This window comes from Drosophila pseudoobscura, chromosome 2, assembly GCF_009870125.1.
Source record: "Drosophila pseudoobscura strain MV-25-SWS-2005 chromosome 2, UCI_Dpse_MV25, whole genome shotgun sequence".
NCBI classification, from domain to species: Eukaryota; Metazoa; Arthropoda; class Insecta; order Diptera; family Drosophilidae; genus Drosophila; species Drosophila pseudoobscura.
Window position 1 is genome coordinate 10,055,878 of NC_046679.1, and position 13,349 is coordinate 10,069,226.

Below are 13,349 nucleotides of genomic sequence, written 5' to 3' on the forward strand. Positions count from 1 at the left end.
CACCAGCCATAATCCAAACAGACAGAGTTGCCACCTGACATATTCCGATCATAGAAGTTAAAATACACACGCATCCATCGCATCGCATGCTTTTGCCCCGCAGGTTGCTTGCTGTATAGTTTTCAATATCGCCGTGGAACTTCAACTCCGTGTAACGTGATTTTGTTCAGTTTGTCGAGCCAAGAGTGTTCAGTGAATAAAAGCTTGTGGCGATAGCACCAACCTCACTGCCAACAATAACATCATAACAGTTAGACGCGTCGTCTAAAGTACCATACCCAAGATTTCGTGCGCGAGGTCGTATCATCAACACCCTCGCAATCCAATGATTGAGTCAGGTAAGGCTTACCCCGTGCCCAGCATTAGCGCAATTGTAATGATGTTTGGCACGTTCTGTGTCCCTGCCCCTACGTTTGCCAGCATAATCTCATCCTGGTTCTGGTCCTTCGATGCTGCAATTTTCCATTCACTCTCGGGCCTCTGTGCATCTGAACAGTACGTAAACAGTTATGTTCCCAAACGTGGCCGGCTAAGAGTTTATAAAACCTAAAGCATAAGAGCATAGTTTATGCATTTTTGGCAAATTCAATCGCAAATCGGCCAAAACCAAACCCAGATAAGAAGGTATTGAGGCATTGTCAGTGCACTGTCTAGCGGCTAAATACGTAACAGAAAGAAAGCAATAAAAAGATTCCGCTGCAAGTTTATTGAAAGCGCATATAGGCCAAAGGCGGAGCATAACTTCTTTCTCGTCTAAAAATAAAGTTTTATTTCGAAGATAACAAAAACCTTCGAAATCCTAAAATTGGTATCAAAATTCAATATATGCTCAGTGTGACCGCATACACATAAAATATACTAGACGGTAAAAAAATTACCTTGGAAAGCCGTTTTGCCACACTGAAATATGTATATTAATTTCGCAAAATTAAAGTTTTGATTTGATTTAAATTTACATATAGATAATGATAAGATAATTTACTATCCCTAATCTTAAAAGAAGAAATAAAAACTATTTGTTTAGTGAACTTCAGGAACTAAATGCACGCCGACATGGTGGATCCTGCACCTTGCCAAATATATACACTCTAACATTTTCCAACCCCTCGCTTACTTGTTGTTATATATTACAACTACAAATGAATCTTAATCATTTCAGATAACTCTGCTCGGTCAACATAACCGTAAAGCGTTTTAAACATTGCAAACGCAACGGAACTGTCAGCCAATTAAATAATTGAAAATACCACCAGAAAATACCGAAAATAAGTGCAAATAAACGCGCGAAAATAATAACTGCAATTGCAAATGTTTAAATGTATAAATAAACAAAGAACAAAGGTAACAGCGAGTGAAAACTGATAAAAATAGCGACCGATAGAGACATTGCAAAACATAAGAATCGTTTTTCAGTCGAGAAAAGCAAAAACCGAAATTGAAAAATACCAAACGCTGGTCCAGAGTGTAAAATGCCCAAAAACTTTGTTGTAGGAGGGCACAACGTTCAATAGCGAAGAATCGTTTCAACGAGACGCGAGTTGTAATTAGCGAAGTAGAATATTAATCAGCTCCAAGTACAATACAAGCGGAACTTGGAAGAGTGACAAGTGGACAAGATGTTTCCTGCCAACGGGGACTCCTCGAAGCAGAACCAGCTGAAACGGAAAATGTCCATTCCCAACATTACTATCATACCGCGCAAGGGATCCGAGGAGATGCGTTTCCTGCCCATCGCCGCCATGCCCACAAAGTCCTCCAGCATAACGATGGGCCACGTTCAGTCGATCAAAAACAACAACAACAACAATAATAACAATATCCACTCGGCATTGAAATCCAAACTGACGATGACGCCCATGAACATGAACATTGTTCAATCGTCTGGAGTGAAAACCACCAGCATCAAGCCAGGAGGAGTGGTTGCTGCTGGTCCCTTGATACAGCTGGTGCCCATGTCGGCTGTCTCTGCCACGGGTGGCGCCACAAATCATCATCCTAGTTCGTCTGTCATGGCCATTCTATCGCCATCAGTCAAGACCGCGATGAAAGGTGCTGCTCCCCCGCATGCCCATCCCCATCCGCATCCCCAGGCCCAGGCAGTGGTGATACGTCCCACTCCAGCCTCGATGACATCTGTGAGCAAAGTGCCGAATCCGAGCAAAGCCTCTTTCACCATCAACAGCAGCACTGGCTCGACCACGGTTACAGCCTCAGCCATATCCAGTGGCTACAGAACAGCCAACACAGAATACCCCAACACGACGACCGCCAAGACGGCGGGCCAACCTGGTAAGTGGTTTCGTTTCTTTCTCCAAAAGTTATATAATTCAGGAGATCCGTCTATACGAGATTTGGGAGATATTCTGCTTTCGTTTTGAGTCTCTGTTACGTTCGGTTTTGGTTCGGTTTAGTTTCGGTTTTGGTTTCAGTTTCGATTTTGGTTTCCAGCCAGCAGCAGCAGCAACAGCAACAGCCCGCAGTCGCCGCTCTCGCGCGTCCATTGACGGAGCGACGACGACGACAACAACGACCGAACGACCAAAAGACGTGTGTGCGTAGATTTTATTGTGTTTTTACATGTTTTGTATGATTATAAGTTTCGTTAGAGTGCTGTTCTGCGGCTGTGCTGGTTTAGCCGTCATTTTGTTGCACATTTCATAATCGGTTTGGAAACGAATGAAAATTTAATTGAATTTCGCGTGCGTGTGTGTACAGTTTTTTGGAAGAATATACTCTACTCTATACGCTCTACACTACGCTCTGCTTGCAAATAGCAACAATATTTTTACCCCTCGAGGGAATCGTAAGCGGATCGATTGTTGGGCAAATCAAAGATTTGCTGCTCAAGAGCGCCAGATAAAATAAAAGCAAGCATAAATTCTTGTATTCTATTTGAATGCATATTTTCTTTTTATCAATATCACAGTTGTGGAGTGGTGAAAAGCGGGACAGTGGAAGGGGCAGGGGCAGCGTTGGGGTAGCAACAACAAAAGGCAGAGAGTGACGATGGTGATGATGACGATCAGGTTTTTAGCAGCTGCAATAAGCAGGCAAGGCAGTCAGGGCAGGGCAGGCAGCGGATGAGGAACGAGGGGAAAACACACACAACATTCGATTCGCGATTCGTGGTTCGCGGTTCGCGAGGATCTGGCCAGGCACAACATTTGTGTAATAAAAATTGTAATTTGGCTTATATTTGCAGCACCTGTACCTGCTTCTGTATCGGTATCGGCATCTGGATCTGGATCGGCCTCTGCAACTGCAGCTGTAGCTCTACCTGTACCTGCCCCTGTGACAGCTCCGTCGCAGCAGCAAATCTCACTGATCGGCGGCGGTGGTCAGTCATCGAAACAACGTTCCCCGTTCATGCTCAGCAAGGTGGCGGTCGATAAGCTGCGCTTTAAATTCAATCAGGCCGGGGCCAATCCCAATGCCATCATTGTCAGCAAGGCGCTTCAGCAGGGCATTAGTGCCCAAGCGATAGGCAAAAATAATCTGAATCCGAATCCCACTCCCACTCCCAGTCCTAGTCCCGTGAGCGACATGCCCAGGGCCACAACGCAGGCAGCAACAGTTGAGAAGCAGATCAGAAGCAACGGAAACTGCAATAGCAGCAACAATTCGTACATATACCCCAAAACGGCACTGCCACTACCCCCTGCCAAGGACACACCCACTCCCGGGCACTCTACTCCAACAACAGCCACTGGGAGCAACAACAACAAAGAGAGAGACATCAAGAAAAAGGCCCTGCCTATAGTGATCGGGTCCACACCGAAGGACATGCCCAAGGCTCCTCCACCCAGCCGCAAGATGAGCCCCAATCCAAATCCCAGAGAGATTACCATCCAGGCCGTCGGCAATGGCCCCAATAATACAGAGTCCAAGCCACCAACCCCCCAGCCACCAGATCCAGCCACAAATCCGCCCAAGGTGAAGCGCTCCAAGTCGTTCATGTCCCTCAAAGAGGTGGCCATGATGCGAACCGTAGATCGCCGCCGCGCCTCGGTGGTCGTCGGGCTTCCAAAGGAACACCAAGCACCCGCGAAGGAGCCCCAAGCACGAGCAAAAGAGCCCCAAGTAGCCGCAAAGGAGCCTCAAGCACCCGCAAAAGATCCCCAAGTAGCCGCAAAGGAGCCTCAAGCACCCGCAAAGGAGCCCCAAGTACCCGCAAAGGAGCCCCAAGTACACGCGAAGGAACCCCAAGCACCCTCAAAGCAGCCCCAACTACACGCTAAGGAGCCTCAAGCACCCGCAAAGGAGGCCCAAGTAGCCGCAAAGGAGCTGCAAGCACCCGCAAAGGAGGCCCAAGTAGCCGCAAAAGAGCCCGTCGTTCCCGCAAAAGATACCATTGAGCCCGACAAGGAGGACGACGCCGTGGTGATACTGGCCGATCCGCCCATCGAGACAATCACTATCGACACAGACGATAGCGACGATGACGGGGAGAAGGAGCAGGCAATAAAGGTACCTCTGATACTCTCCACGGATGCACTGACAGTCACAGCCATTCCGGCATCCCCCAGACGCACATCCATATCGACCAGCAGCAGTACCAGCAGCACGGGCAGCAGCAACCATTCAGCGTCAAAAAGGAAGAGCTCCACCACTGGTGTCGCTTTGGGCATCCTGGAGAACTCGCGCAAGAAATCCCGAAAGAACTCTTCGACCAGTGCCAGCGGCATAACGTTATCTTCCTCGAGAAAGAGCTCCCACGGCAGCATCAGCATCTCGAGCAGCAGCTCTTCGGCCAACAGCGATGTAGAGGAGGTTGCGGTGCCCGCCAAGAAGCGGAAGGAAGATTCGGAGACGCGCACCAACACGAACACGCACGCGCACACGATAAGCATTGTCAAGGCAGAGTCTGTGTCCAACGAGGACTTTGAACGGTCGCTGCGGTGCGAGGAGACCCTTGCCAAATCGCCAGACGGCTCTGTCCCCTCTTCCTCCTCCGGCAGCAACGGATCCCAGGGGCCTCCTCCTCTGCCTCGCCCCACGCAGAATGGCGAGCACCCGCCAACGCACAAGACTCCTCTCGAGCTGGTTCTAAATCCTCCGTATGGGTCCAAGGCAGCCTTGATGAAGAAGGAAATGCTCAACCACATGCATATGCTGCGTTGGCGCGGCCAACAGCCGGGCAGCCTGCACAACTCTTCGCTGCGCTTCGACATCAACCGCTACAGCCTGCTGCAGCTGAACGAGAGATGCGAGCCGCGCAAGGGCCCCGCCAGCTACTTTGAGCGCGCCATCTTCGACCGTCCCGACCGGAGGCCCACCGACAGCCTCCATCCGTTGCTTTATCTGTGCCAGCGATGCAATTGCCATGGCCCTGCCGCTGATTTTCTGGCGCCACGTGAGTAATGGGGTTCCATCGGGCGTCCAGATTCCAGGATTCATTTAATAATCTAATTGTTTCTCTTTGCCTACAGATTACTGCTCCATGGGATGTGTGCGACGAACTCAAAAGCGACGCTTTCCCGGCACAAACATAGTCCACAGCAAGGTCAAAAAAGCGCCAACGCAGCAGCAGCGGGCCATTCGACTGGAGCATCAGATGGAGCGGGCGCGGGAGAAGGTGGCCAAGAGGCCCTTCCGCTGGACCGAGTACATGGAGACGCACGGCCCCGAATTGACGGCGCCCATCCACCTGTTCCTCAATCCGTTTCCCCGCAACGCGAACTGCTTCGAACGTGGCATGAAGCTGGAGGCCATCGATCCGGAGAACTGTTCGCTGTTCTGCGTGTGCACCGTCGCGGAGGTACGAGGCTATCGCCTGAAGCTCAGCTTCGACGGCTACTCCAGCATGTACGACTTCTGGGTGAACGCCGACTCGCTGGACATCTTTCCGCCCGGCTGGTGCGAGAGCACAAACCGAATACTTCAGGCCCCGAGGGGCTACTGCTCGCAGCGGTGGAACTGGAGCCGCTATCTGGTGAAGACCAACGCGAAGGCGGCCCCCCGAGTTCTGTTCACGCACTTGAACCATACGCCGTATAAGCGCGAGAATCGATTTCGACGTGGTATGCATCTGGAGGCGGAGGACCTCAACGACACGGGAAAGATCTGTGTGGCCACGGTAGCGGACATACTAGACGAGCGCATACGAGTCCATTTCAATGGCTGGGACGATTGCTACGACTTCTGGGTGCACATCAGCTCCCCGTACATTCATCCCTGCGGCTGGCATGCCGGCCGCCAGCAGCTGATTGTGCCCCCGAGCTACCACAACACGGTCTTCAGCTGGGAGGACTTCATGCGCCGCAAAGGCGGTATAGCGGCCCCCGAGGACCTATTCTCGCCGCGTCAGCCGATGGACTTTCAGGCGCGCATGAAGCTCGAAGTTGTGGATCAGCGAAATCCCTGCCTGATCCGTCCGGCCACAGTGGTTGTCCGGAAGGGGTTCCGCGTGCAGCTGCATCTGGACTGCTGGCCCAGCGAGTACTACTTCTGGCTGGAGGACGACAGCACCGACTTGCATCCCATTGGCTGGTGCGAGGCCACTCAGCACGAGCTGGAGGCCCCGCCCGGATTCCTCCAGGCCCCGCCCCAGATGCCTTGCGATGTGAATGGCTGCCGCGGCTTTGGCAATGCCAAGCGCTTCAATCTCAACGTCCATGCGTTGCCTGAGTGCTGTCCCTATGCCCCGGAGAACTGGCGCCAGTGGCGCTCCAAAACGGTGAAGCCGGCGCGCGTGGCTCCACATGAGATCACTCGTGCGCCGCTCCGCGAGCCAATGAAGTTCCCGGTTGGGACGCCCCTGCCAGCGTATAGAGATGGGTTCATGCGGGAGCAGCCAGTGCTGGTAATCGATGAGCAGGAGGAGGAGGAGGACGACGATCAGATAGTCATCAATGAAGAGCGCATCGAGGAGGTGCGGCCTCAGGTGGTCGTACAGTTTGAGCCCAAAATTGAACCCAAACTAGGGACCCAGCCGAAACGCAGAGACACGATACCCAGATCCAAGACCGAGATCAAAGGCGAGCACAAGGTGATCAAAGAGGAGCCACAGCCCAAGCAGAAGGAAAGGATACTCAAACGACAGGATGAAACGACAGCCAAAATAAAGGAAACGATGCCCAAACAGAAGGAAACGACAGCCAAACATAGGGAGACGATACCCAAAGCCAAGGAGGTAAAGTGCACCCTTAAAGAAACGAAGCCCACTCCGAAGGAGACAAAGATCCTTTCCAAGGATCCAAAACCCACGCGCAAGGAGACAAAACCCACTCCCAAAGACACAAAGCCCAATCCCAAGGAGAAGAAAGCGAAACCCACTCCCAAAGAGACGGAAGCAAATTCCACAACTAATGGAAGGGAGTCGAAAGGAAGTACAAACCGTAAAGTGCAAGTGGAGGAGCCGGTGGATCCTCGTTGCATCACCATTGCCATGCCCATTGTCAAGGACTATGGGCCCCAGTTCGTGCGCAACTATCGTCTCTGGCAGAAGAACAGCGCCTTCGCGTTGAGCAAGATCCAGAGCAATCCGCTGTACTGGACCAACTGGGATGTGTACGAGTACGTTGAGCGTGCGCTCAACTCCCCCAGCATTGCGCAGACAATCTTCGACCAGGACATCGATGGTCGGGCGTTGCTCATGCTGGGGCGCGAAGATATGAGCGATCATCTGCTGCTGAAGAAGGGCCCCGCCGTGAAACTCTACTCGCACATTGTCAATCTACGCATTGCAGTGGTCTGCAAGTTCAATATGAACTGCACGGGCATGGACATTGGCAACTTCGAAGCTGTCGATGCAAAGAAAGAATGGGTCGAACCCAAGCAGAAGCCGATCGAGAAACAGCCGCAGAAGGAGAAGCAGCCACAGCAGAAGAATCCTCAGCAGAATATAAGCATCAGCAGCAGCAGCAGCAGTAGCAGCTTTGACATGGAAGAACAGTCGTCGGACAATGATTTTGATGAGGATGACAATGATTTTGATGAGGATGACAATGACGACGAGGATGACGATGACTGCGGCGAGGAAGAGGAAGTGGTAGAGGACATCGTGGTTGTAAGAGAGAGTTTAAACAAACTGAAGGAAGAGCATCATCATGTCACTGCTGATGAGGAGGACGATGAGTTGGACAACGAGGATTTTCAGAGCATCAATCCCAGCAGCTTGACTCACGATGACAATGACGATGATTCGGATTTGGTGATGCTGCCGCCGCTAAAGGCGCGCCATTGCATGAGTACGGCATCCTAGGCGTCCCGCCGCTCCCTTTCGCTTCGTTGATTAATTTATTCTAAGAAATTTTGTTGCATCGGCATATTGGCACACGTTTTCGCGTATTAATATTATAAAATAGTATTTAATTCTGTAAGCGCCAATCGTAAAGCGATAATTTTGATTCTAATTATATCCAAATCTTAATAAAAAAAAACCGCCGACCCGCGTCTAAGCTCTGTACTGGCAGTCGTTCACGCTTGGCTTCTTTACATCCGCTGGACACCCACATCCACAGGCTTTCGACGGGACCTTCTTCTCCACGACTCGAGGGCCCTTCGAATTGTTCGACTGGTTTTGTATTGGGGAACAGGGTTTGCAGACCTTCTCCTGCTTCACCACGCATCCACAAACGTTCTCCTGCTTCACCACGCATCCTGAGGGGTTCTTTTGCGTCTCAACGAATCCAGAGACTTTCTGCTTGGCTGCAAATACATCCAGCTTGAGGTCTTGATTCGTCACGATTCTAGAAACGTTCGAATGGCTCGACGGCTTCCACGAATTTTCCATACAAAGGCTCTCCTGCTCCTCTACGAATCCAAAGCATTTCCTCTTGGATGTGCTGGATATGGCCTCCTCCGGCTTGGGAAAATCCGTTACACACTCGTCGTCTTCATCGTCCCCACTCGCTCGAATGGTTAAGGAGCCATCCACCGCGAAATAAACTTCCTCAAAGAGCCGGGCCACCTCAACGAACTGCTGGAAACGCTCCATGTCGCAGTAGCTCAAGTTGTTGGCCACCTGGTATTTCTTGAGTGCGCATAGCAGCTCCTTGTCGGGTACGATCTCCTCGGCCTTCATGATGATCATCAGAGCCTTGAGCTCCCGCACGTTCAGCCGCAGGAATACATTCTCCTTCAACATTTTGGTGGCAATGGGAAGAATTTTCTGGCAGAAAGGAACGATTAATGAAATGGAAGAGGAGATATATTGTGAGACGATTTACCTTTGCTACCAGATCCATAATGACGGGGCTGTTGTGTTGATTGGCCAGGTGAAATATCTGCAGGACGACCTCCATGGGCCAATCCTGTGCGGACAACTTTGTGAGGTAGCAGTCGATAAAGTCGTACATTTTGTGCTTTATGGCCAGGAGCATGAGTTCGCCGCACATCTCCAGGTTGATGGCATTGCACACCTCGTAGGTGTAGATGTACAGGATGAGGGCCTCGTAGGCCTGGGGCGAGGCATCGTCCAAATCGATTACTCGATGGTTCCGCTCAAAGTTCGGCGATCTGCACAGGCGCCCAAACTCCTCCGAGGCGGACACAAGCAGGAACTGGTGGCAGCAGAACACCCGATGGCATCGCTTATTCCTGTCCGAATACCAGACGCGCACCTCGCAGTCGGACAGCTGTCCTGACCGCAGCATATCCAGGCGACGCAATTTGCAGTTCATTTTTGCAAAGATTCAATTTTGAAATGGCCAAAAAATGATGTTTCTAAAAACTTAGAGATGAAATTTCTGGCGCATTTTTTCGTGGAAATGATGCCCTCCGAACAGAGAACTAGAATGAAAGAAAATTTGAAAATGGAAAAGGCAGAATGGACAGCATCGGAGCAGGCCCCGAGATGAGCCTTGACCTGGACTGACATTCAGTGCACAACAAATTATGTCCTTTCGACATTCAGGAAGTTTGTTCAAATCTTTTGGCCTCATAAGTGAAAATTAATTCCGATGGAACAAAATCAGCGAAGCAGCCTTCAGAGCAATGACGAAAAGAACAATGTGGATAGCAGTGGACCCTCCAACAATCCGCCAATCGGGGGAAAAGTGGACTTCTACGCTGCGATGAATAATTCAAATCAGCCGCCGCCATCGATGGACGATGAAATGATTATGAACTCGAGCCGGATCCGGCGAATCGAGTACTTGCGCCGGGCCATCGACAGTGACTGCCAGATCCATGTGCAGAACATGTCTGTAACGCCAGATGGGCAGGCGGGCAGCGTGTGCTACAAGACGTTCGAGTGTCATCGCATATTTCTGGCCACTTCCTCGGAGAAGATGGAGACGGATATCTTCAAGAACCCCAACTGGAACGGAGTGCTGCAGATGAACGGTGTGTCGCCGGAGAGCGTGCAGATCTTCCTCGAGTACATCTACACGTTCGAGGTGGACTCGCCGCTTGTCGGTCTCAACATCATTGGGGACATATTCATCCTGTCGAATGCCTACCAAATGCCCGAGCTGATGGCCGCCTTTTTTGAGAAAGTCAAGGAGCAGGATTGGCCGCTGGTGGATGTAATACCAGCTTTCGACTTGGCATTTCGGCAATGCGGTATGGCAGAGCTGGAGCAGATGTGCCTTGATGTAAGTGGAGCATCACAACATTCTCTATAGACCCCCTTCTATCTCACTCCTTTCTAGATAATCATACCCAACGGCATGCAGCTGGTCAACGAGCCGAGCCTCATGAAAATCCAGCTTTACGCCCTCAACTACCTTGTTCAGTTATGGATGGCGACAGAGACAGTGCCACGGGAGCGACTGGTGCAGCTGCTCCAGGACTACCAGGCTGCGAATGGTCTAAATTTCAACAGTGTAGTGCGATTTCCGCATTTCACAAAGATCATCAAACACTTTCCAGACATCTTGCTGGATGCTGAGGGGTCCATAATACAATAAAAAATAATAATAAATAAGTAAAAATTAAGGAATTTTTTTAGTATTATTAACGCTCAGTTTACCGTCTCATTTTAAAAATATACCGTAAACATACTGACGAATTCAACTTCTATTTTACATATTCTTCGTTTTTGATCTTCCGGCGAATACTCCCAGCTATATAGAACATTTAGCCATGCCCACATAATTTTATACGATAGGTGAATCAATTTGCTACTTGACTGACCTAATCTAAGATCTTGCTTTTATTGAATTTAGCGAAAATGGTCAAACAAAAAAAGGTTTTAGCGAAATAGGTCAACACAAAAAAGAGAAAGAGGATAGTCGTTCATATTGTTCAATTTCTTCCTTGAACAATTCTGGCTAACTAAAACCATTAGTTTTTCCCAGAGCCTTGTCGAAGCACTCACCGGACTGGCAGCTGAACTGATCCACCCGGCATGTGGGACATCCCACTTCATCCGACTTGTCCAGGCAGTCCTTTTCGCCGTTACTGCGCCAATAGGCGGGTACGCAGTCCTTATTCATGTCACCATTCCCCGTCACTGGGGCCGTGCACGTGAAATGATCTGGTCCACAGGCCGGCCACACGCCGTAGCTCTCCTTGTCCTCCAGCAGCATCAGATGCTTGGGGCACGAGCAGACGTCGTGAGTACTGCGTGCCACACCCTCCCCTCTGGCTATGCAGTTGTGGAAACAATTTGGACGACTGTGCCGCACTTCCGCTTTCGGTGTCCACACGGCCCGGATGTCGGCGAACTGCGACAGACGATGCAGCTCCGCGGAACGAAGCTCTCCAGCTTGTAGGCCTCCAAACGCTCATTGCCATCGACTCGGGCCCGAATGATGGCCCGATGGCTGCCGACATCTGTCCAGAAGAGCAAACGCTTAATGGCATGCACGGCAATGTTGAGAGGCTTTTCCGAGTCCCCGGTATCGTTGACGCTTACGGATGGCAACGAGGCAACGTTTTAGGAACATAGTTGTGCGGATGGTCACGTTAATGCTGTTGGAGGAGGAGCAGGTCCAGTAGAGCAGCCGCCCAATGATATCGATTGCAATGTCGAACGGCTGTCCGGAGTTGGCCAAGAGGCTCACCTTTGTGCCATTTGCCAGAGAACGCTTGATGCTGTGACTCCTGCCTTCGATCTGAAAAAAAAAAGAAGGATTAGGGATATTAGGGACACCGCGCTTAGCTTTTGCTAATCCTCCTTACCCAGTAAATGTAATGCGAGACCGGATCATAGTCCACGGCGCGGATATTCTTGCCGCACACTGGCAGCGGCACATTCGGGCAGTCTGTCCTGTTTGGCAGCAGTCGGCCAAAGCTGTCCCTCTGGCTGAAGATGATGTAGTTCTTGCAGGAGACCCCGTTCTTGGGGCTGGCCAGGCACAGGTGGGAGCAGCCCCCGTTGTTTACCTTGTACTCGGTCGATATGCGGCCAATGTGCTCCTGGCGCGAGAACAGCAGGAAGGCGGCAAGCAACACGCAGGGGATCGCGGGGCCGGTACAGGCAGAGGTGGAGCAGGCCCCATTACCCACGGCTCCCGCACGTTCTCCACGGTCTTTCCATCGCACCAGACGCCAGAATCCTGAAGACGCCGGGGCTGAGGAAGGGAGTAGTGGGCCACAACTTCGCCAAAGGACGCCGCTGGTCGTTTCGGCATCGCTGCAGACTCTGTGGCTCGACTTAAACTGTAAATGCGAAGAAGGTGGAAAGCACGGAATAGCCGTGGAACAGCGGTTGTTTTTGGGGAGTGCCCTGTGACATCAGGACTTACTGTCATTTGAAGCCACTATAGGCAGACGCACAAGGCACTTTTGCTCTTACAACAGTAGAATAAGCAATCGAGTATCGTTCCAATTGCTCAATTCTTTATTCCGTCGAATATTCCCAGCTATATAGATCATTTAGCCATGCCCACATAACTTTATACGATTGATGAATCAATTTTCTACTTAACTGGCTTATTTTTAATACATGTTTTTTTTTATTTTGCTTAAAAAAAGGTTTTAGCGAAAAAGGTCAAACAAATGAAACGTAATAAAACGTAAGAGAAAAATCGTTCCAATTGTTCAATTTCCTTATTCCGTTGAATAATGCTGCCTAACTAAAACCAGTAGCTCTGCCCACATCATTTTATCGGATTAATGAATAAATTGTCTACCTGATTGACTACTTTTAAGTACTCTCTTTTATTGTGTAGTGTATAAAACAAGGTTTAAAACAGTGGCAACGTAAGTGAGTATGAAATGTCACGTCTACCGGAGTTTGGGCTCAGCTATACCCTATTTCCTTGATATATATGAAGAAACTGGTTTTCCAAGCTGTTTTAAAACGTAATTAATATAGAAATTATCTCAGATTGTTATGTTTTAGACATATTAATGCATATGATTAGGGTATTGTAAATATATCTCGATCCCGATACGCATTCTTGGTTTCTGTGAGAAGAACACTACCTTCAAAATGTCGTTGAAATACCTTTAAAACA

The 13,349-nt window shown here is 50.0% G+C and overlaps 3 protein-coding genes across 3 annotated transcripts; 2 read left to right on the plus strand and 1 right to left on the minus strand.

Moving 5' to 3' along the window:
- Positions 1–8: 8 nt before the first annotated feature.
- On the plus strand, positions 9–8,407 carry l(3)mbt (lethal (3) malignant brain tumor). The gene is made up of 4 exons (XM_001358327.4): positions 9–338; positions 1,160–2,289; positions 3,203–5,353; positions 5,430–8,407. The coding sequence occupies exons 2-4, from the start codon at positions 1,617–1,619 to the stop codon at positions 8,201–8,203; spliced, it is 5,598 nt and encodes a 1,865-aa protein (XP_001358364.3). The 5' UTR covers positions 9–338; positions 1,160–1,616; the 3' UTR covers positions 8,204–8,407.
- LOC4801242 (uncharacterized) lies at positions 8,268–9,761 on the minus strand. The gene is made up of 2 exons (XM_001358328.3): positions 9,171–9,761; positions 8,268–9,112 (listed from the first exon to the last, which is right to left on the minus strand). Exons 1-2 carry the CDS (start codon positions 9,621–9,623, stop codon positions 8,396–8,398), a joined length of 1,170 nt encoding a protein of 389 aa, XP_001358365.2. The 5' UTR covers positions 9,624–9,761; the 3' UTR covers positions 8,268–8,395.
- A 22-nt stretch (positions 9,762–9,783) lies between these two features.
- Positions 9,784–10,885, plus strand: LOC4801243 (uncharacterized). The gene is made up of 2 exons (XM_001358329.4): positions 9,784–10,538; positions 10,596–10,885. Exons 1-2 carry the CDS (start codon positions 9,903–9,905, stop codon positions 10,851–10,853), a joined length of 894 nt encoding a protein of 297 aa, XP_001358366.3. The 5' UTR covers positions 9,784–9,902; the 3' UTR covers positions 10,854–10,885.
- The last annotated feature ends 2,464 nt before the right edge of the window (positions 10,886–13,349 follow it).

Excerpts from the sequence above, each read along its gene's own strand:
- LOC4801242 (XM_001358328.3), bottom strand. The coding sequence starts at position 9,623 with ATGAACTGCAAATTGCGTCGCCTGGATATGCTGCGGTCAGGACAGCTG. Across the intron at positions 9,113-9,170 it reads TTATGGATCTGGTAGCAAAG|AAAATTCTTCCCATTGCCAC; the intron begins GTAAATCGTCTC and ends CCTTTCTGCCAG.
- LOC4801243 (XM_001358329.4), top strand. The coding sequence starts at position 9,903 with ATGGAACAAAATCAGCGAAGCAGCCTTCAGAGCAATGACGAAAAGAAC. Across the intron at positions 10,539-10,595 it reads TGGAGCAGATGTGCCTTGAT|ATAATCATACCCAACGGCAT; the intron begins GTAAGTGGAGCA and ends ACTCCTTTCTAG.